General features: G+C 38.2%; 1 protein-coding gene across 1 annotated transcript in view; it reads right to left on the bottom strand.

The window, feature by feature from the left end:
- LOC122814856 (chloride anion exchanger-like) overlaps positions 1–24384 on the bottom strand; it is a 526231-nt gene that overhangs the window by 214495 nt on the left and 287352 nt on the right. The window contains exons 8-11 of the mRNA XM_044087137.1: positions 15887–16034; positions 13396–13509; positions 13210–13287; positions 1340–1435 (exon numbers count right to left, since the gene is read on the bottom strand). Coding sequence (XP_043943072.1) covers positions 1340–1435; positions 13210–13287; positions 13396–13509; positions 15887–16034 — 436 coding nt within the window. The remainder of the gene's footprint in view (positions 1–1339; positions 1436–13209; positions 13288–13395; positions 13510–15886; positions 16035–24384) is intronic.

Here is a 24384-nt window from a genome sequence, read left to right as displayed (position 1 = left end):
CTTGTACTGTTTGTATTCTAATTATGTTCCTCGTGGAGCTTTTCTTACCCGTCCTCTACTGAAAATGGGCTCTGCTTGGCCCAGTGGACTTTCCCAGTAAAAAAATCTCAATATATATATATATATATATATATATATATATATATATATATATATATATATATATATACACAGACACACACACACACACACACACACACACACACACACACACACACACACACACACACACACACACACACACACACACACACACACACACACACACACACAGGCAGTAATAAAGAGTTTTAATAAAATGTGTATCTGAAGCAAGGTATAGATATTTTTTGTTACCATTCATCATATCATCATGCAATTTATTGCCATTTATATATTTAGTTATTATCTTTCTAGCCTTATCATCAACTAAAGAAATTATATCCCAATCAACAAAGACAGAACGAAAAGTAATTTCTAACACTGCACACACAAAAAACAAACTGACCCCTGCAAAAACTTCTTTGCCCACCTAGAATGAACTTCATTGAAATTGGACCAAAAAAGTTAAATTAAGATAAAATAAAATAAAACAGCAACTATAAGTAGCCAGTCAGAAAGTGCCATTACTGGTAAAACAGCCTCAAATCCATGTAGCTACACAACATGTCTTAATGTAACCTTCCCTAAACTACTAAACTAACATAAAAATAACAGCAATTTCACTCATTCCTTAAAAATAAATAAAATGAAGAAATAAATAATACTTACGGCTGAACTAGAGTAGAAATTTGCCCACACAACTGGAAAGTACTCCTCTGTCGGGAAACTGACTTTTTAAATCTTCAGTTAAGATCAGTTAAGTGTTGACTGTAGATTAAAGCACTTCAAGTTGTTATTGTATATATATATTAAGAAGGAATGATGGGTCATTACTTATTACACTGAGTAGACATTTTCCCATTTGATCTGCCATAGTTGTGCCCACAGCTCCTATAGTGGATGGATGCTGACATTTGTGCTATATGTACAGCACATTAAAAGGAGATGTCTTTGGTCACTTTCAAGGCTAGTTTCTGTGTGATGCCATTCCAACTGACCCTGTTCTTCACCAGAACAATTTGAGTGAATCATCTGTGTGAGCTTTGGTAATTTGTAACCATGTGCGGTGTCCACATACAAAAGCATACTATGGATATTGCTAACATTTTAGTATTTTGAAGCAACTGTACACTTGCAGGTGACTAGATAACAGTGACAACAAATTATAAATGGGGATTATTTTAATATGCTAAAAACATTCATGGTCATCTTTTGTAGATGAAGCATTTTTCTGTAAGTGTCGTTCTGTCTTACTTACACAGTCATACTTGTCCTTTTTCCACAAGTGACGAATTTCTGAGAACTGCATTAACATGCCCTTCAAATTGATCACCACAAGAGCTGCCAGCACAGACTAAAAATATCAAGAAAAGTCATTCAGAAGAAGAAAATTAATTAATGATCTTATAATCAGTGCATGTACACAGGTCTTACTACTCAAAGGCAAGCTTTTACATTTTAGTTAGTGACACATACTGATTCAAAATAACCCATTTTAATTGTTCAAAATGTTTGTACATGGTTATTCAGATTAGCTGGGACAGTAACACAGCTAATTAGCCAAAAAACAGTTATGTGTAATAAGCATTAGTCATTCATTTCTTTGTAGGATGTAATTTACTTTGGGGGAACTCATAAATATGATTTGCAAATGTTCAGGATTTTCACATATTAAAAAAATGTGCACAAACCCTAAAGCAATTCACAAAAGTCTCTGCACAATTGCCTAGCACTTATGCACAGTTGCGTAGGTATACAAGATAATGGTCAGAGCTACTATTCAAATGAAGAGCTCCATGATTGGACGGGAGTCATAAAACTAAAAATGTTGGCATAAGGACTGAAGGCAAGTTCCAAAGTTATAGGACAGGTAAGTAAGGAAGCATCATATAGTCTGCTCAAGCAACAACAATGGACATAAGGCCTGGTCTGCTGACCCACACATTTATGATTACAATAGGTCATGTTTTAGATTAATCTGTTTATTCAGTTGCTATTCCTTATCCTTTTAATTATAGTCTTACCAAAAGTTTACAACTTTCATAAATTAGGTGCAAAAATATTACTCTAACAAATACAGAATAAAAGGAAGATGCATATCTATGGTAACAATATATGGTGCATGTTTACATAAGAAATACCATAATCAAACCAATAAGCTGAATATAGTTTTTGGAAAAAAAATGATGTCTCAGTAAGAAAAGCATGTTATCAAAGTGTTCCACACCAGGCATTCCTAGACTACTTGTGAACAAGCTTAAGATATGATGTCATGAACAGATAATCTCATGGTCCGTATCAGGCAATACCAGGCCACCTGTAAACAAACTCAGATAGCAAAATGACTCAGTGTCTTTGCTGAGTTCATTGACTGAATCAGTAACTATAGTGCTATAATATGAAGTAGATTAATGTATTTTTCATTTAGAATTACTTTCAGATACGGTAGTGACTATAAAGAAAACCATTACTTGAGATTTAGAGTAAAAGTGAATATGAATGCTGCTCAGAGAATATAATGTTGAATTCCAAGAGTTTTTTTTTTAATCTTTGCACTTCATTTAAATTTCCTAAGCAGGGCTGCACTGTGCTCTGTGATTGTGCTCCAGGTACAATATAAAGTAGGTGAATCAATCTGAATATTGATCTAGTAACACTACTTTTCTCCCAACAAGTTGACTTAGTCTATCTGTATTGGTAAGTGGGTTCCTCCTAGGCACTGTATTTAGTTACTCACTGCCTTGGGACACAGCTTGACTAGTGACTGAGACTAGCCACTTCCATCTTTTTGTGAAAGTACATCACCACACTCTCTTCCAATAAGTGTTGGATATTTGTATGGCACAGTCTTGGGGCGCAGAGGCCTACTTTATTAAAGCAATCTGAAACTGTCCTTAGTTCTCAAGTCCTCTACTTTTTTTTGTCTCCATTTCCTTACTAGGTACAAATAGATATCTCTGGAGCATGTCTCCACAAATCGACTTACTTCCACAAACTAATTATCTACTTTGCCACATTTCCTTATCTGTGCACTTCCCCAACTAACCACTTAAAGATCTGGTCATTATGGAAGGTCAGGTGATTTGATTCCCTTCTGTTATCACTTGGCATCTTCAGGCAGTGAAGGAACTCTCTGATTCCCACTGATAATGACCTCATACTCAACACAATTTACTCTAGTTCTGCAAATATATAATTAATACGGAGGCTACTCTCTGGCAAAACTGTGCATGTTGAGCATTTCACACATCTCTTCCAAAGACTCATAGAACTCAAAGGAATTTGAAGTGGGAATCTAGCACATCATCTCTCCAGTGCACAAGCCACCAAGAGTCAGATTGCTTTCAACTTTGTACTGCTAACCATTCTACTAAAGACAATATCTTATTGATTGTTGACTCAGTTATTAGATAAAATGATTCTCCCTTCACAAGGCCTGACAAGGATTAGGTTGCCATCAACTGTCTTTCAGGTGTCAGGATCTCTGATATTATAAGACCCCTAAATAATCTTTCTCTGGGCAAGTACAATTACAAGATAATGGTGCTCTGTGTGACAGTGAATCACCTGGGGTGCAAAACACTGAGGGACATATGGAGAGACATGTCAGAACTTTCCATACATGTGACTTATCACAGGTAGAGCTCTGGTCCTGAGTGGTATCCTCCCCCCAGCAACAACGATGCATTGGCTCAAGGAAAAGAAGAATGGTTTCAACAATTAGCTGAATAGTTAGTGCCATTCTAAGAGATCCAGTAGAAGGGATAAAGGTATCAATAGTCTGACTTGCTTCATAAAGGATGGTCCGCAAGGCCTGCATGTACTGGCTAAAGCTTTTTCTGCCCCCATGGTGCCACTTTTAGGCAAAGTCCAGGTATCAGACATTCTCACATGATAAACACATCAAACCCTAAACTGGACCACATTAAAGTGGCTTTCTCAATGCCAAAAGTCTCAAAAATGAATTATCTGATCATGTGTCCTTCTTGCATCTGGAGCACATCCATATTTTTGTAATTACTGAGACTTGATTTAAATGCAAAGAAAGTACTCTCTCCATACCTGGGTTTTGTGCCTACAATGCCTTCAGGTCTAGTGGCAGCTGCAGTCACTGCCATATGATTACATGGCCCTCTTGCATTTGCAACACATCCATGTTTGTGTAGCCAGTAAGACTTGATTTATGTTGTGTCGTTGTGCCGACTCGGGCGGCACAGTGGTGCAGGCGTGTAACGCGGTTAACGCAGCAAGCCACACTCCAAGGTCATTCTCTTCTCGGCTGGGGTCTGGTGCCTTCTGGTTGGTTCATGTTCTCCTGTGTGTTTTGTGGTTTCCTCCGTTTCCTCCGGTTTTTCCCTTTCATCAAAGACATTCATTCATGCATTTTCTCCCACACCTCCGCTGAAAACAGATCTGACATTTCCCCGGAGGACAAATAAAACAAAAAAAAATAAATAAATAAAAATAAATGTAAAGAAAGCACTCTTTTCATACTTGTGTTTTATACCTACCATACCTTCAGGACTGATTGCAGCTGCAGTCACTTCTACATTTTATCAAGGATCATATCACCTCTTGTAGATTTCTGGTAACCCACAGACATAACTCACAGAACTCTAGATTACCCTACACAAGACAAACTACCACTTCATAGCCTGCTACACAACATTCTCCATGTCCTCTGATGATCATGTTAGATTCCTAAATGTACTTGAAAAACACCTTATTTAAAAGAACTCCATTATTTTGGTAGATTTCAGATGTTCCTCGTTTAATTGAAGCACCAATATCTGCAGTGTAGGATATGACTTAATCAATAAAAGCTCCCTGGAACAGTTAGCTAATAAACTCATAAGAAGGTACCATATTCTACAGCCAGTCATCACAAATATAGCCTACACATGTAGTGTTCTCCAGGTTTCTCATAAGTTCATAGTTAAGTACTTGGCTAGCTGCCCTTGCAGGCAAATTTAAGCCTAGCCAATTTGCCTTTTAGTGCTTGAATTACCCTATTCCATTTGGTGTTAGACTGGCCTTACCCATCCCATGGTCAATAATTATATATTACTCCTAGTGAGGATTGTGATGATGTGAGGTATTGCCATCTATACCAGGAGAAGTACGGCAGTGGATGTGTAACATATGCCAGCATAGCTAGCTGGAATTTTGTAAAGAATTATATGTCATTTGTATATAAAACTGATTTGTACATATGCTTGTGTTGCAAATGCATTTGTAAAGCTGCTTGTGTTAAAATGTACCAACAGTGGATCCTGCTGGACAGAAAAAAATACACCTGTATGTTAGACTGTATTGCAACTGTTGAAATGAAAATGTTGTAGCAGAGGACAGTGGAAGAGAAGAGGTTAATCTCAGTCCAGCTAACTTTGAAAAATAGTCTAAAATTAAATTACCTGGTTTAGGCCATAAAGATTGTATCTTACAGTACTGATTGCAACCAGAGACAAAATGCCTGTGGAAACCAGAACTAGGAATTCTACTATATTGTCCTTAGGGATGAACTAATTTCTACCCTGGAAGGGTGGAAGTTTTTGAAATGGTTTTATTGCTCCTAGATGCTATAACACATCTTATCAAAGTTCTATGTGTGAGTATGGTAACACATACGTGCAAAATTCTGGCTCAGTTTCTAGTAAAGGGGGTAGTGTGGGAACTAGAAGTCAGGTGACCAAATGCATGTGATGTTATTCTATAATCCAACACTGAAATTATGTTTTAATACTAGATGAGACAGAAGTCTCAGGGCAGTCTGTTTGTGAAACCTGACAAGGAAGACCACACTCCCACATCATCTTGCCTTGCTCTAGTAAGTGAACTAGGGGAGGATAGTAATTCTTTAAATTAGCCAGGAAAATATAGTGAGATTAATTAAGCATTGTTTTTCTGTATCTGTGTGAATCTTTCCATCTGTGTTATTTTTAATATTTCCTGTGATTGAAACTCTGGTGTTTATTGTAAATAGATATTATTAGATAGTATTTTCATGTTTTTTATTATTTATTATTGTTCTTCTTTTGGCTTTTCCTGGTAAGGGGTTGCCACAGCGGAACTCCGGTCCGCTAATGATTGGCAGTAGATGGTGCCGAGGTGCCAACCCAACGCCCAACCTTCAACAAAGGCATATTTATTATTAAATATATTTAAATGTTTCATTGTGGCTGGTCTTTTAGTGAATATTTAACATTTGAGAGTACTTATATTTATTTGGTGACACTGTGGCTACTCCTGAAAGCCTTGCTGCATTGGTCAAACACTACCATTTGCGTTTATATTAAATTTACTGAGTATAATTGGGTACCTTTGTAAGAGCCTTATAGTATCTGGATTTGGAGTATTCTGGTGGCAGTATCTACCTTATAGTCTGGGCAGAGGGAGCATAGCAAGTAATTCTGTGCCAGCCTTTCCCAGGTGTCTGTGTGTGTATGTGTGTGGGTGTGTGTGTGTGTGTGTGTGTGTCTGTGTGAAAACCAAATAATCTCAAAGAGTGTGTGTGTCAGCTACTTGGAGCAGGGACACAGAGCACTGGTTTCACAGAGAGGGTGGTGGATGACCTGGCTTGGAATATTCGGCTGAGGACTCAACTCTACAGCTGTGGTTACTGGGGAGTCTTATTTGGGGCATGGTGAGAGAGAGGGAAACCCAGCCCCATAATGGGAGTGTGGTCCCTGTGTGCTCTTAATGGAAATTGTGCTTGGTGCGGAGAACTGCATCTGGAAATACTGTGTGTATCCATTTTTGTTCCAAGTGAACATCCCTCACCAGTGCCAGTGGTGAGGACTGAGACTCCTTGATTACTGTCACAGAGGAGGGGTGTCACAAGGATAACTAACTAAGATCATACCATAGATAATTTGAAGGGTACCATGCATGAGATAAAGCATTTAGGAGCTGCCTCTTTCCATTATTAGTACTGGGAGCAGTCCTGGGATAACTTTTTTGTTTCCCATCCATTGATCCAAGTTACACTTGTATACGGAAAGGGATGATCTTTGTTTTATGTGGATGGAAAGTCTGTTCCAGGGCAGAAATATCCTCTGCTAAATAAATCTATTTCTCCAAACTGTTCTGTTGATGCTGTGGAAGAGGTTTAGATCCCCACATTTGACTTGCTGATGTGCAGTAAATCAATCAGTAATGGGTCAGAGGATGCCTTGTATGCCAGATACAGGTCATTTCTTAGCAGTCAGTAGCATACCATTTATAGTGACATGTCTTTAAGTCAGTCCATGTAGGACATGTTCTTAGGCCTTGTATCCTTTTAGTAAGGTATCTCTGTGCGTGTTACAGTTACTGAATGTGTCTGGACAGACTTAGATAAATCCATAGAGTCGGTAGTCCCAAACTGAGCAAAATATAATGGGTAATTCAAAAACAATCCACCCTAAGGGTCTGCCAGCATAAACAAACTTTACAACAAGAAAAAACTCCTCAAATTATACAGCAGATCCAAAACTCTGCATGAGAAGGATAGTATCAAAAACATTACAGCCACCAAACCAACTGACTCATGATGCCAATTTTGCTTCTAAACACTCCTGAGAGTTTTAATCCCTCATGAATAAATGCATAGAAAAGTCTGCTTCTATCTGCTACAAGAATTGTAAAAAAAAAATGAAAAAGCCTGTTTGGTGGAAATCTATATAGGTCAATTCTATAGAAAAAAAAGATAATTCTGGAAAAAGTTCCAATCTTGTGCCAGCAAGACCATTAGGAATACAATTGGGGCTGTAAATCCAGTTATGAAGTTAAGAGTAGCCACTAATACTAAGGATAACAAGGCCTTGCTAAGCTACATTAGGAAACCCAGAATTAATACCTAGTCCTGCTCTAAACTTACCTTCAGTGGCTTATCCCACTGTAATCTAGAGACCACAGTTAATATTCTGGCTGAAATATGTAGCACCAACATCACACCTCCCAAATGTCCAATTGGCTCCTCATTTTCTTGCCCAGCTATCCCACCTCTAATCATTCTAGCTCAGGTCACAACAGAATTCTCCACTAGTTCCATTCATCCTAGCAATATTCCAGGATGTCTGCTTGCAAGTAGCAATCAACATGTAGCTCAGTCTCTGCCAAATCTCTTCAACATTAGTGTCTCCACAGGCTTTGTACCTGAAGCTTGGAGAAAAGCCACAGCTGTACCTGTCCTCAAGGATGACCCCATGACTGATCTCAGTAACTATACACCTGTTTATCTGTAAAGCCATAGAGCCTAATGTTACCGAGTTAATTAATAACTACCAAACCCTGGTTCTTAATCAAGAGGCATTTTTAGAGTAAGGTCATGTCTACTCAGCCTAGTCAGCTAAAGTGGAAGCCTTAGATGGGGACTATACAGTTTATATTCCCTACTTTGTCATTGCCAAAGCATATTATAGGCAAACTTTCTGGTCTCATCATTAACCCTTTCATTATCTACTAAATACCAAATTAGCTTACTGACACAGCTCACTTTGTTAAGATAGGGGTAACTCTTCTAGATGTCATTAGTAGTATTCTTGGGTTCCCTCTTATTTGGTATTACTTCTCAGATAAAAAAATTAGGCATCCAAGGTCTCTGGCCATCCAAGTTTGTGAATGACAGCAAATGAGGTGCAGCTGTCAATTTCTCCAAGATACCCCTATTATCCAGTAGGGTGTGGATCAGACCAGTGTCTAATAATGTGTTAGCCACAGAGTCACTCTAAATACCAAATAAGTCAAGCTTTATTATCATCAGTAAAGCCCCTGAATCTTCCTTTTTATCACATTGAAGATATCCCCACAAAACAAACTATGTTATTAGAGGCTGAGTTCCTAAATAGACAGTGAGCTGTCTCTTAGGTTCATAGGCAGTTACTAGGCCAGTGGTCCAAGACACCATTGACAAGCTTTGCCCAATTTCCTAATTGCCCTAAAGCACCGTTTGGTTAAGTGGCTTACATAAGGTCACACAGTAGGCAAATGAAGGCTGAGGGAGTCAAACCCTGTACCACATAAAGCAGCTTGTTAGCATCTCTTAGCCTTAATCCTCTGTGCTAACTGCCAGACTTCTTGATCATCATGTCTTGGTTGTATTGAGAAAGACCTTCTTCCTTGCATAACCTATCTGTCAGAGCATTTCATATAGGTCAAAGTGATATCATTGTTCCTGTATACTCCTCTGTTTTCATACCCATCATTGAATATAGTCCCTCCTTTGAAATATACTTAAGTACTTTGTAAAACCTGAAAGTCCCTGAAAATTCCTAGCTAAAAATGGGTCTAGTACAAGTGTTTGCATGCTAGTAGCTCATGAGCCACTTGCTCTAAATGGCAAGTTCTCTAACTCCCATTATTCCAATCCTACATAATTATCTAGTCTTCCCACCACCTGGCCCTATTTAACTGCATGGCCCTATCAGAGCCCTAACTCTAATCCTAAAACTCATATCCCACCACTAACCCTAACCTGAATCCTCTCTCCATAACTCATAGCATAGCATTCCTCTCCTGCTATCTAACCATAAATTCCCCTATCACTCCTTAAACCTAGAACTTAAAACTCCCTAACCCTAAAGTCCCCAATCACTCCCTGAACATAAAACTCTCTTCCTTCTCCCTAATTCTCCTCTCCTCTAACCCTAAACCCGCCTCTACACCCCAAATCTAAATCTGCCTCCCAATCACTGCCAAAAATGCTAGGCAACACCCCTATCCCTTTCAGTCCCTCCACACAGCTGTCACACCTACCTTGTTCTAATATGGCTACTTGTTCAGCCAAGGTACAGCAGCTCTGCTCTCTCTGCATGGCTGCCACACATCACCAGAATATGTAGTTGAGATTGAGCATGAGTGGCAGCTTGTGTGAGCTATAAGCCATCTGATTCCCTGGCTGTGAGACAGTGATCTTCTGTCAACTGGGATCAACCACTGTAGCAGACTCCTCAACAGGTTTAAATCCAACTCCCTCTCCCCCTACTTCAGCTCATACAGGCTGTTGATAAGGTTGCTTTTCTTAATGATTCATGCTGTAAAAGACCTTATTCTTTTTTGGCTTCCTCCAGCATCATGGAACAAAACCGTCTAACAAAGGCTAAAACCCTCCATTGTAAGACCAGCGACCAACCCCCACCTTTGAAATAGACTCCTTCTGCACATCCAGCAAATTGTATTCCTGATCACCTTCAAAGCCCACCCCATTAACTGGATGGGTAACTGTAAATTCATGTCTGGTATTAATGATATATTTTCTTCTTTGTAGGAGGAACAACCTTCTCCTCTCTTGTCACTAGCGCTAATGCTGGGGCTCTTCATCAATGGTCTCTGCCATGATCTCAAGTTACCCTATAAACCTATAACAGGCTCAGCTAAGGAGACATAATACAGTGACAGTGAGAGAAACAGGATGGCAGTTGGATTAGGATGCTGATATAAATGTATTCTAACACTGGAGAAACTGCTATGAAATTGTATATCTGTTGAGAAGAAGGCAACCTCTTTTCTGTCTCTACAGTAGCATTTAACAGTTTTTTTCTAAGTGGAATATTTTAAGATACATTTGAAGATCTATTTCCCTAAAACTTGTTGAAGAAATGATAAATCTTTTAACAATTTAAGAAGGAATATTATTTATTTTTGTTTTATCTGTGTGTGATGAAAGAAAGAGTGGGATCCTTAAAGATTCTCATGTATTCAAATTCATGAATCCTTTGTATTGGATTTAAATAAGGTCTAATGATTTTCATGTTTGGAAAAAGTATTGTTTAGTCTGGGTAAGTGCTCAAACAGCAGTGTCTTTTTTTTGCAGCTTGTGCTAAATTCCTATGAATTAAATCAGGTGCCAACAGCAAGTCTATGATGGGAAAGGCTATACATTCAAAGGAGTGATTAATTCTCTATTGAGATAAGTCACACATAAAAAATGACTTGTAGACATGCTTTATTTGTAGAATAAGGAGCTAGTAAACATGGTTAATACCATAATGCAGTACAGCCAATCTTGTAATACACTCTGGGAAGCAGGAATGGGGAAGAAGGAGACATATCCACTTGGGCTTCAAATAATCTAACATAAAGGTAACTACGGAACCAGAGTAGTATTGTCTGATTTAATGCAAATTAGTAGGGTTTGTTAAGCAAGAGTGAGCAAGAAACAGACTCAAACATTTTTTGCGATCTCTTCAAAATACATCTAATATACTGCAGACCCTTGCCAGTAGGATTAGTAATACTATGAAGGGTAGTACTGGAGTGCTAGCCATTTCTGAAGCCATTTTGTCTCTTAGGGAACAAACCCATGAGAAGATCTAATTTTTAATTTGATTGCATATATTGTCTTATGGAGTTTGGATAAAGTTAGTAGTCTTGAGAGAATGAACTGCCAGAATAATGTGCACAATGAACGCTTTCCAAGAAACAACAGACTTATCTAACATGTCAAATATGTTCTGTGAGGTTCACTATATTTTGCATTGTCACTCCATCCTCCCCTCTAAGTTGCATACACTTCTTCTACTTTTTCCATCATAATCATATTCATAACATTTCATTTGAAATGAAACCAGAATTAGAGAGGTAGCCCAGTACTTGAAGTGACACCTTGTAAGGTATCATCACATTCTGTTCAATTTTATCGGCATTAAAAGTAGGACATACAGCAACAAGAATTCCTGAAATCACTCCTAAAAGCATATATTCAAGATATACCTCAAATGTGCTTCCAGCTGTCAACCTGGCACAAAACAATCAGACTAGTAGGTACTCAGTTATTTCCTCCCCTGCTAGGTTTCTACTAATCTAAATTCTTTTCTGGATTCAATTTTTTTATTGAGTAGCTATCTGACATACTTCCACGCCATCTATTTCATGAAATATGACTTAGCATCTCTTGCAGTAACCAGTAAACTGGAGGGAGCTGAGACTTTTTTATTTTTATTCTAGAGGCCTATATCATAAACCTCCCAAATATAGCTGTGAATCTGTGTTGAATTTTACAAATAAAGGCTCAAGCTTTAGCATTTTCCAAATAGTTTTCTCCTTAACTGAAATAACATCTCATAAATGTAAAATTTCCAATTTTATTTCAGACACTCACCTCAGTAAATTTCTGTATCAAAGATATTGGTTTACAGCCCACAGATAGGATCACCTTTAGGACAGGGAGCTCTACGTGTTTTGCCAAATTATGACCCAGTAAATTTTCAATACTCATATTGTAACTTCACCCGAGAATGCACCAGTACTGTTACTAATGATTAGTTTACTAGGGATAATACTCACCATAGGGATGGAGACATTGTACAGTGACAGCAAAGCCTTATAAATGACCAGACACTGGACCTGCAGCCAGTCCAGAAACTTTAGCACAGGAACTGTATAGCTGGCATGAGGAGTCACATTTAATGTCTTGGGTGCAACATTTCGTAAAACCTGAAGCCAACCTAGGTCATTTGTGGATATCTTCAGTTTACATAGCCATGGTGGCTAAGTCAGGGGTAGATCAGTGTGTGTGTGTACACTGTGAGATCATCATTAGGCGCCAGATCTTTAATCCTGGTAAATGTTTTTATGTAGTAAAATGGTCATTTAGCAACAACTGGCAGCTGGACCTTCAGTATAAGCTAATGACTTCACCTTCAGCACAAGAAAATACACTGTAGATATCAAATTATTTTGTTCATTATGAAGTTTATGTGGGCTGGATAAAAATAACAATAATGCTTTAGGTGTTAACCTGCACTACAAAACCTTCAGTGTTGCACAGACTGAGCCCTGGCAAGCTGTTAACAGCACTGATACAAATGTCTCAAAGATACGTATTGGGTACTGCTGAGGCACCGTTTGTTGTAAGGTTAAAAGAAAGGCAGTGCTTTATATCATCAGCATAAAGAAATAAACAGAAACATAGATTTTAGTGACACATGTCTTTGATAAAATCAGATTCAATGTCAGATAATGGATTAACTGAGACTGGCTGTTTATTGGCTCCTGAAACATTATTTAATAATTTTCTTCTTAAAACTAATTATTATATTATTATGGCATTCTTAAAGTGATACAGATATTGCATTTCTCTGAGTAAATATAATAAAAGTCATAAATTATTACAACAAAGAAGTTGGAAAATGTACAAAAACGCTATACCTTTTGTAATGGTCCCAGAAGATATCCAAGTGCAAGAATGACAATCATTACAATCACAGCTGAAATGAGACCAGCAATCTATTGACAAAAAAAAAAAAAGAATGGAGACATTATTTACAGCATCTGGTATTTAAATATGAGCTATAAATTATAACGTAGTGTAAACATAGATTAAACTTTTAATACCTGTGTTTTACCTCCTGTGCTTTCTTGAACAGCAGACCTTGAAAGAGCTGTACTGGCTGCAAACCCTCGAAAGGCCCCACAGAAGACATTACTTATTCCAAATGCTAGTAACTCCTACCAAATGATGACAAAACAAGACACAAAAATTAAGGAGACAACATATCAAGGTGACAGCCTATCTTACTATTGATCTATTAATATTAAAATATATAGTCTGAGGAAAAGATTATTGTATTTTTGAAATTATAGTCAAATGATTGTGAAAAGTCGTTTGAATATTAATTCAGCATTCATGGAATTAATTTTTAGAAACGAACAAAATATGCATTTTCACTGTAGTTATAGCAGTATAATATTGTATTTTCAATGCAAGCTTTTTTACAGTATTTTTTCAATTAATAGTTTTGAATAAGCACTTTATCTTGTTGACTGTTGCAGATAAAAAGTCTAGTAAGCTTCTAAGTGAATTTTAGACACTCTTTCTTGCTTAGCATGGACATGTAAAGTTTTGAATCAAGCCTGATGTAACTATTTTGGAGATTCCAGGAATCTATCACATTATTTCCATTTAACAATGAAACTGAATACATAATTAAAGTTTGTTGCATCTGATTGTGAACATTTATTTAGATTCATTAATCAGATGCAATTTATTCTAACCTAAGTCTACGTCCTAATTGGACACTTACTTACTTGTATGAAAATATCAGTCATGACATTTAATAACATCTGTCTCTTCTTTATGTAAAATATTATTTACATTGAAAATTTAGGATTAGAATTATCTCTGGTGGACTGAAGAATGATAAGTTAAAACATATGACAAACAAACCCAATAGTTGTGACTTTAGTCAAGAAATCATGCTTACTTATTATAACCCATGACAAATATTTTCTTTGGTAAAGGGTCCTTCCTGCTGATTCAAAATATATTGAATTTAAGTGTATGATGGCTCTGCATCATCTGGGTTGATAGCTGCATGAATAACTTGGGAAAAGTGGAACTGAATGTCAAGAATTAGAACATCATAAATTGCCACATCTATGGTGTAAATGGCTCATCATAAACTAGAGAGATGAGGGACTCAAGATAATTTGTAGTATATGAATAGCTGGGTGCAGCCACAGTGATGCATGATGGGAATTGCCAAAGAATGAGCTGATCTGGCCACAGTGACAGCAGAGAAGCAACAAAAAACTGGCACCATGCAATGCCTAGAGGATAGTAGCTGTAAGTAGAGAAAGCTACTGAAGTCCCACATTGTCATATCACAGGTTAGCTTCATAGATTAGTAATAAGCTAACTGCCCTTGTGAGCAACTTTAAGCCTTCCCAATTATCCCTTGTGAAACCCAAACCCTGCACCTTATATTTGGAAGGCAAACACCTTAACCATTAGGCCACCCTGGGAAAGGCAGAAATCAGGTGGACATATGATAATGATAGTCACAGCATATCATTAACAGTGTATTGGCATGAGAAAAGGAAGGGCTGATATCAAAATGATACATTAAGGAAAGAGAAGAGAAATACATTTCAACTGTGTGAAAAAAAACAGGAAAACCTAGTGACTCATGTAGAATGTTAAGGTGTGTACTGAAGGGTATTGCCAGCAAGAAAAAGTGGATAGCCTTGGGAATGGATCAACAATTGGTCCACAGCTAGGGCACTGCACAGTTTTGGAAGGGACATACAACAAAAGGTGTAGCTACAATATTTGCAACAATGAAGAGGTTGCATGTCATATGGTCTATAGAGCAGTCTGTGTAATAAAAGACTACAGGAGTTGCAAATGCGTGGGAAAAACCATGAAAATGCAAATGTGATAAAATGATCAAAAAAATCTCTTGCAGAAGAGATATGCAAAAATGTGTCAGTATGCAAATAAATAACTTAAAGGGACAAAGTGTTTGTGGTAAAATACAGACACAGAAAAGGGAAATATGAAAAAAAAACTTGTTTATTTCAGTAAAGTCATATCCATAGAATAGTCTCTCATCAGAACTGAGTAGTGAAGTGGTAACAGATTGCTGGTACTGATGGAACAGATATAAGAGGAGAAGCACAGAGCCTTACAATAATGAGGATACATGATAACACTGTAAGTGCTAAAAAAACATGAAGTGAAATAGAAAATGTGGGTTGTATTTTATTACTGTACAGTTAATCTCCTTTATCTGCAATTTTAGAGTTCTTCATAATTGTAGTTAAAGATTCTATGCCTAACTGGGTTAGACAAATGGTCATTTGCAGCTGACAGTGCTGAACTTCTATATGAGTTATAGAGCAACAAGTTATGGAGGTGGCTTCTAGGTAAGCTTCTTAAACAGATGGCATAAACAGGATGTGTATTTTGGATGTGTACTTTGGAAACCTTAAATGTATCGAAAAAAGCTACTGCACAATGCTGAACTGATTTAATTCAGTCATTATTTCTACAATTAAGTACTGCATTCATTATTGTTTTATAATCACTTGTCATATTCATTACCTGGTTTCCATTTAAGGCATAGTCATATTTGGTCGAATACACTTTGGCAACAGAATAGGCAACAGCAAAGCCAACAATTGCAACAGAGAAGGCATCCATGACTATCTCCTTGAAGAGGCCCAGAGGAGGAATCATTGGAGGTTCATAACTGAAATATAAAACATATGCTTCAGTTTCAGAACTCTGATATATAATTTGCTAATTTGCCAAGCCTGATAATCTAGTACAATAAGTTTTAGTCAGGTCCACCGTGGACAACCAAAGTCAGTTTGGACAAAGAGAAACACTCCATATCCTTCTCCCTGAATACCTTAGTCACCAAAAGGAGTTTGAATGGAGTGATATCCCTTATACCTCACATAAGGGTAGACCCTCCCCAATTGATTTCATGGTTGTAGTGCCTTGGCAAGATTACCCCTAGCTGTGAATCTTGTGAGTCTGCTTTCAGTAACCAAAATATTTGGAAAGGAGGACTTGGTGAATCAATGCTCATATGAATTCTCATACAGTATTATTCATGGTCCTAGCTCAGTCTACCAGCGTATCAATCCTAGCCACAAGAGATGGAAAGAGTCTGACCTGAGTTTACAAGCAATCAGTCTTCCTATGCATCCACTCAAGAAATGTAAAAACAGATCACAGTAGAAATCCCAGTGAGTGCTCATAGTTTTTAAATCAGTAAAAATGTTAATGCAGCTTCAGTTCAGCAATTTTATTTTCTTTATCAGTTTGGATCATTTTCACCATGCTTGCATTACATCTCATACTACTATTTTACCATGACAGCAGTGTAGACATAACACCAGGTATGTAAATTCAGTTCAGCCAATTAGTTAATTAAGTAAGCCAGATCTTCAAATTAACCTACCTAACTACTTGTCAAATAAAAGTGAGCTTTGAGCTGAAATGAAAGCCTTTGCTTTGCTAATGCCATGTCATGAAGTTAAAGGGATATACCATAACCTGGGCAGTGAGTCACTATGATAGTATTCCTCCTTTTTTTATATCACTTAAGAGGTCAATGAGAGGTCAAGTGAAAAGTAAATTATTGTACAGAAGAAGAGAAGGGGCTATGATAGTAAACAGAAGAACAATAGCTTCCAGACCATTAGCAGGGAAGCAAGACGTTGGTTCTCAGTTCCTTCCATTTCACTGTTGACATTCAAAGTAAAGTGTTATATAGTGCTGAAATGGTAAACTTTGTTGTGGCCACTAACAGCTGACACCTGGCAGACATCTAAAAATAGAAACCAGATGTAATTAACTATCATAATAAAGTTTTTATTATTTTTCTTTTTTTTTTTTTTTGGCATGGTGCGGCGTGGAGCACAGCAAAGCCGAGCAGAGCTCATACATAAATGCCGACACCTGACAGACATCTAAAAATAGAAACTTGATATAATTAATTATTTATTTAATTATAGTTGTGTTTAAATGTGTTTGCACATCGCATCACAGTGCTCAGTAATGCTAAAAGGTAGCCTAGTAGTATATGTAAAGGTATACTAGTTTTTATAACATCCAACTAGCTACATGGGTAGAATTATGGTCTTATGTGTAGTAGGTCCTGGGTTCGAGTCCATAACAGGCAGAATATGTCTATAAATGAATGTACTATTTTTCTTTAATTTCATTAAACTGTTGTGAATTTTGGCACTGCTGTGCTTTGCTAAGCACTGCTCATTCATGCTAAGCTGTGCATAAACATGCTAATGGCTACCAATGTTTGCGCAGTGCTAAGCCTCGCTAAAACCATGGTTCTACAAGTTTTCACTTTGCTTGGCTTCGCTTAGCTGATCTGCATACTGCTAAGCAATGTGATGCTTTTTGGAATCTTGTTGAATGATGTGTAAGGGTGGGAAAACAGCCTATATTAAGCCCAATAGGGGGAATTCTGCAAAAGTCATTGGAGTTCAATCAGCTGTTGGTATGGCAGACGGTGTTGGTGAAGGTATGCACTTTCGGGTGCAGAGGTGGGGTATTCAGGAGTCCAGGGTCATGACTGGGCTCCTTGTTAAAAACCATGAACCCCGGCTAATGTAGGGCAGATTCAAGGGTTCAGAGTATAAGGTAGAGACCTGGGACCATTTGACCAGCGTTACTGGTATCCCCTGCACAGGTAAGCAGTGTCGTCACCACCATGATGACCTGAAAAGGAGAAAAAGGGAACTTTGAACAACTGGTTCCAAGAGCTGAGAGCAGGGAATGCCCCACAAATATGTGGTGCCCCCTCTGCTGCCCCTCATTACCTGCAGTGTCGGGTAGTACCACCCCAGGGGACTTGGCCCAGCACCCCTCTGCGAGTGGTAGCAGAGGGGGTATTGTCACCCATGGGGAGCTGACAGTCTTGGTGTGCAGGGTAGTCCACCATGGCTGACCACCGCCTGTGCCGGATTGAGGGCATGCTGGCCATCCTGGTGGGACAGCCTCGCCCTGGCGCCCAGCCTACAGCACAGCCACCCTTGCGGCAATGATAGAGCAGTGTTGACAGTCCCATGGGTGGGGATGTGAGTCACACTGTGGCTGTCTGGAGGCACATGAGACTCAGATTTCACAGCATCTTCCCTATCCATGGTGTTCACCCCCCCTCATGTGTCACACACTGCCCTTCTCTGCTGTCTTGTCTGTCTTGTCTGTTTGCAAATGCATCCTCACCTACCCAACCTACCTTCCCCACATGTAGTTATGTCCCTTCCCCAACATTCCCCTCTCACCTTAAAAAAATGGACACCTGTCCCAAAAAAAAAAATATCGTCCCATACATAGTGGTCCATTTTGCACGTCTCCACTGGACACACGTAATTCGGCTCAATTGGCTTGACAACTCTGTTATGTTGCCCTCACCCCTCTCTCTGGGGTTTGAGAATCCAAATTCATCTACAAATCTGTTAAATGGCACAGTTTTTTCTGTACAAGAAATGGATAGCTATGGTTCTTTCCTACACCCTTCCTACACATCCCTCCATGCCTTTCACTATGTTTTCTCCCCTGCTTGTCACCATTTCACCACTTTCCTATCTCCCCTTTTTTCTTTTCTTTATATTTTTTTAGTGCAGTGCTGAACAATGCACCGCTTCCTACAGCTTTGCTAAGCACGACTAAATAGAGTTATAATGACTATATGTGTTCTAACATTGTAAAACACATGTGCAAAATGAGCCCCATCACACCTGCAGCACACTGCATTAACCCACTATGCCACGCAACTCTTAATTAAAACAGGTGGTTTGAACAAAACATGGTAATTACCAATTACAGTCATTAAGCATGTCTCAGAGGATCTGTGTACTGTGCCACACTGCGCAAACTGGAATAAAAAGTAATGGAATAAATGGTAGTGTACCTTGGACTCTGGTGCAATAGTACACCACTAGACAGCCAATGGCATGATAATGGATGTATCTGAAGCCTGTGATAGCAGGTAAATGTTCCCTTTTATCAGAAACATGTACAAAGTCACCTGCTAAGGCATTCATGGCAAAATACATATGCAACCCGGACTCTGGTGCAGAAATACATCTATATAAAGCCATGCACACACTGATGGATGTAGAAAATGTGTCACAGCCTGTATGTGTGCACATATATCTTGCAAATACACCCACTGCATTTCGATTAATTAACAAATGACTCATGCAATCATTATCCACACAAAGCATTCCAAATTTAATAGCTACTCTTTACTACTAGAAGTCACAGGCCTGCAGGTAGGGAAACACATCACATATCTGTATAGCATTACTATATGTCACCTAGTACTCTTTTACTGACACAGTTGCCTAACATACATACCTTAAACACATGCCATAATTGGAGGGTAAAGGGTACTCTCACCCTGACTCTGCCTCTACAACAAGGCTGACACAGCTGACATAGATACACCTACAACTTATCCTCCAAAGTGTTCACACTCATTGCCTATGTATATTACCTGCATCAGCAGCAGTGGCAGCCTGTGGTACACGCAGCTCTATGTAAAGGTTTCTTCTACAGACATACCCTCTGCAATGATGTAGTCTCCTCACCCCAGTAATATCCATCTCAACAGCTAAGAAAGGGGCCCTGTTCAACATGAAGGACTTATATATTGCACAGCGGTTGCAAGTCATTGGCTAATGATAGTGCAATTGAGCTGTTTAGGCTGCAATTAGCATATCACTGTCACATACTAGTTTAGAGGCAATTACCTGCTAATGAAAAGCATGTTAAAATGCAAGCATCTGGCTATGGGCAAACATTCTGTATGAGACTTTCCTCACACAGAGCACACCTTTGGGAAACATTACTAGTAGCACATTTCAACAGAGGAGTACTGCACTCCACCAGGTATGTAACTGTTTTTTGTGCATAACAGGATGCAGATGGGAGGGTAGAAGTATGGGCATAGGGATTACAGCAGTAAGCCTGTCTTAGATCTGTGGTAATGACATGCCCTTGATACCCTGATGTCTTATACATACAGGGGACATACAATATATCAGGGTTGCATTGTCTTTTGTCATTGTGGCACACTGGTATTGTTGGACTGTCCCACTGTAGTTGTCATAATAGTACACTGCTATTTGTCTGGCACTGGTCTTATGACATATTATTGGGTGGCTAGCCTTAGGGGACACATCACAGTGGACTGGAGTATTGGGTGCAGTGGCGGCTGGTGACTTCAAATCAAAGGGGGGCTGCAGGAGATAGCTGAATGGGTGGGGTCAATGGGAAGGGGTGTGGCCAACTAGAAAGGGGAGGAGCTATGCTCAAAACCACAAAAACTAACTTTAATTAAATATGCTGCCCTGGGTGCCAAACCCTCATTATGAGAGTCTAATCAAGACAAATGAAGTGTAAAAGAATAAAAATATTTAAATGCATTGGCTGCATGACAGCTTACTTAATATCTAGATGGAAACAAAAAGGTTGTGAGGCATGAAAAAATAAATTACTTTTTAAATACATTACGGGAATGCCAGTCAAAATCAAGTATAAGAAAAACAAGCAGCACTCAACTCAAACTACTTCTCCTTGCACTGCAGTTCTAATTATAATTTATATTCAGCTTTATTAAAGCACCCACCAAGTAACATGCTGAAAGTAGCAATCTTTGTGATGCCCCCACTTGTAAAAATGTTTCTTATCCAGAACAGACCTGCTGCCTGACAACTATCTACTTGTTTCATGGGGAAAACACGATCAAAGTAAAAATGAAAAGCAAACAAGAAACAAGCTCAAGATACATTGCTTAAATTATTACTGTACATATTATGGACCACACATGAATGATATTCTGTTTAGTTTACTGGTAAAGCCCTCAGAGATCACTAGAAGTCTCCAACAAGTGTAATGAGCTTCTTAAAATAATGTAATCCTGTCCTTTACTACAAATACTGTCATATGCATTTCAATATCCAATGCTTATACATTATCTAGTTAAGTATTCTCTGCATGGCAACAACAGAAAGGCTTCAATGTTGGCAATTCTTTAACAGTATGCTTATTAAAGCTTACTTGCATGTTATGATCTCAGACAAGCTTACTTGATGGTCATTAAAGCATTGCTACTTAAAACACAGAGCAACAGGCACTTTGAGTAATAAGCATAAATCAACAGTACAAAAATATGACAGAAACCAGACCATTCTGCAAAATCAAGAACAGATGAAAAGCCACGGTAGTACTTGTGTCTACCTTGTATGGGGGGATACCCTGCACATTTACACTGCATAACTGCTCCTTGCTTTGCTTGGACACATCTAGAGTCACTACATGGGGGAGTGGGGTGCAACAAGTATGTCACAATTTGAAATGTCTCTGGCTGACGGTGATAGCCCTAACACATTTGTCATACCTTTCACCCTCAGAGCAAGAAATCTGGGCAAAGCCATACATAGAAGTGGGACAAAGGCTCAAAAATAAGGACAATTTTTAAATATTGCTGTTATAAACTTAGAAAGATAATAGAATAGTAGTAGGTCTTGCATTAGTATGAATTTTCTGAAGGATATGAAATCTGAAACTCAAATGCCTGCCATTATTTTCTAACTTCAGTCTTTAATGATTTACCACTAATTTGCCAAAAAAAACACAATTTTATGAAAAATGGACCAAAAATGTGATGCAACAATATAAAATAGCCACACAATACAGCTGGGAACCTGTCAAAGAAGGGACACTTTTTTAATATTAGTACTGCTAACTTGAGCAGCTGACAAAATAAAAGAGTCTACATGCATTTCTGAAATAAAAGTAGTCTATAACTCTGATTATTACAGTTATTTCTTAATTGTAAACCCTCCATGTTTTCTTCCAAAATTGCTATTTTGCAGAGGGATTATTAGGGGAAGAGCAACATTTTGAGCCAAATTCAGGGACAGTTAAGAGGTTTGGCTATGCCTAATTCTATAAAGCAATTTGCATGTACCTCTCAACCTGTTAATGCAATAAATCTGGACAAGGCCAAATATATTGGGGGAACATATAAACAGTACTAAAAATTGCTCTTGTATAAACTGGGACAGTTGATAGAACAGGTCTAACTTTAGCATGCATTTTTCTGAAGGTTATGAAGTCTGAAACTAGTGTGTCATTATTTAGTGACTTAATTCCTAAATGATTTGCCAGTAAACCACAAATTTTATGAGGAACAAACCAAAAATAAGAAGCAAAAAATCTATTCATTCTTTGAAAATCTGGACAGTTGGGAGGTATAGTTCAGCTGGGGCTGTCTAAGTTTGCCGCCCTTCCCCCTCACAAAACCATGGTCGAATGGAGCCTCCCCCTGCAGCCATTCCAATGATTCCTTACTTTGCTATTTCACTCCATTTACCATAAACACTAATGTGCATACTGATTTACTTCTATGATGATTTGAACTTCATTTGAAAGTTTTATTTTGCATTTTACAGCACAAACACTAAGACATCTGCTAAACAAACTTGGCATTAAAACTTCTCTGCCCTTGAAACTCACATTCATTGAAACAACATTAAAACCCACATTCAAAGAAAATACATTTTACCTGTGGCAGATAAAAATTAATTCTGGGCTGTTTTCAAATCATAGGCCCCTTGCATATGAAACATACATGTGCTCTTTGATACACCTTCCTATTGCTTTGAACATTTTTCCAGTAAACAATGAAACAAAACTGCCCAATTCAGAACATTTCCATCATAAAAGTCTACTCAAACTTCTACAGTCCACTATTATCAGTAAATATGCACAATTCTACAGTCCACCATTATCAGTAAATATGCACAATCTCTGAAGTAGTAAAAAAGTCATCTAAATAACTCCACGTTAAATAAATCTGTAATGAAGAGGTTGCTGCTAGCAATCACCTTTATATTTCATGGTTTCATCGAAAAATAAAGTGTCTGATGCCCCTGAGGAATAAATTGCCTAAATTACATTAAAAATAAGCTAGTAATATTGCAATAGGAAATGGATGGCAAACTGATAACAGGCTCATAGTTAGTATCTTAACTTTCAGTATGGCAGCATTTACCCCTTATGGGAGTAGAACCAACAACCTTCTGCATCAAAAGCAAGTACATAACCTGTTGTGCTATTAGAAATGTGAGCTGACTTAGCATAATCAGCACTAAACTTCTCTTCCCCTGCAGCTCTCGGCTCCTTGTAAAATTTACTCAATACTCAACTGCATCTCAACTTTGCAGCACAAGAAGTCTGAAAAAAGCCAAATTTATTGGGGTGGGTCAAAAGGGCAAAAAACAGGGACACATTAAACATTGCTTGTATAATCTTGGAAAGCTGCTAGAATAAAATGCTGTGTTACCACCATACATTTTACTGCCAAGGTCCCTGTGCAAAAAAGAGTCAGATCAACATACCACTATGCCAAATCACCTGCTTTGTGAAAGGAAAATGCTGTGTTACCACCGTACATTTTACAGCCAAGGTCCCTGTGCAAAACAGTCAAGAGCAACATACCACTACGCCAAATCAGCTGCTTTGTGAAAGAGAGGAAGACTGAAACTTAAATGGCTATCATTTAATGAATTCAGTTCTCAACATAGCTGTCAACCTCTTAGCACAAAACACCTGGACAAACCCAGTAATGAGGGAATACAGCCCTCAAACATATTCAGTGGATTCAGTTCTTGCCATAGCTGTCAACTTTAGCACAAAAAACCTGGACAAAGCCACTAACAGGGTATTACAGTCCCAAAAATAAGGACAAATTTCAAATAGTCATCTTATAAACTTAAAAAATTGCTATAATAAAAGGTTGTGTTACTATATATTTATTGCTAGAATAAAAAGTTGTTTTACTATGTATTTTCCAAAGACTATGAAGTCTGACATTCAAATGCCTGTCAATTTTACTTCTGATGGAACAAAAACAGTTTTCAGCAGAGGCTCAGGGAGAAATACTGTAGACACATGTCTTTGTAAAATGGCAGGACACCAGAGCAAATCCACACAAACACAGAGATAAGATGCAGACTCCACACAGAAGGCACCCCAGCCAAGAATCAAACCACAAA

The sequence above is a fragment of the Protopterus annectens genome, chromosome 11.part0 (assembly GCF_019279795.1).
Source record: "Protopterus annectens isolate FY-2018-M chromosome 11.part0, PAN1.0, whole genome shotgun sequence".
Taxonomy (NCBI): domain Eukaryota; kingdom Metazoa; phylum Chordata; order Ceratodontiformes; family Protopteridae; genus Protopterus; species Protopterus annectens.
The sequence above is the reverse complement of the archived record's forward strand: the minus strand, read 5'-3'. Positions and strand labels throughout refer to the sequence as shown.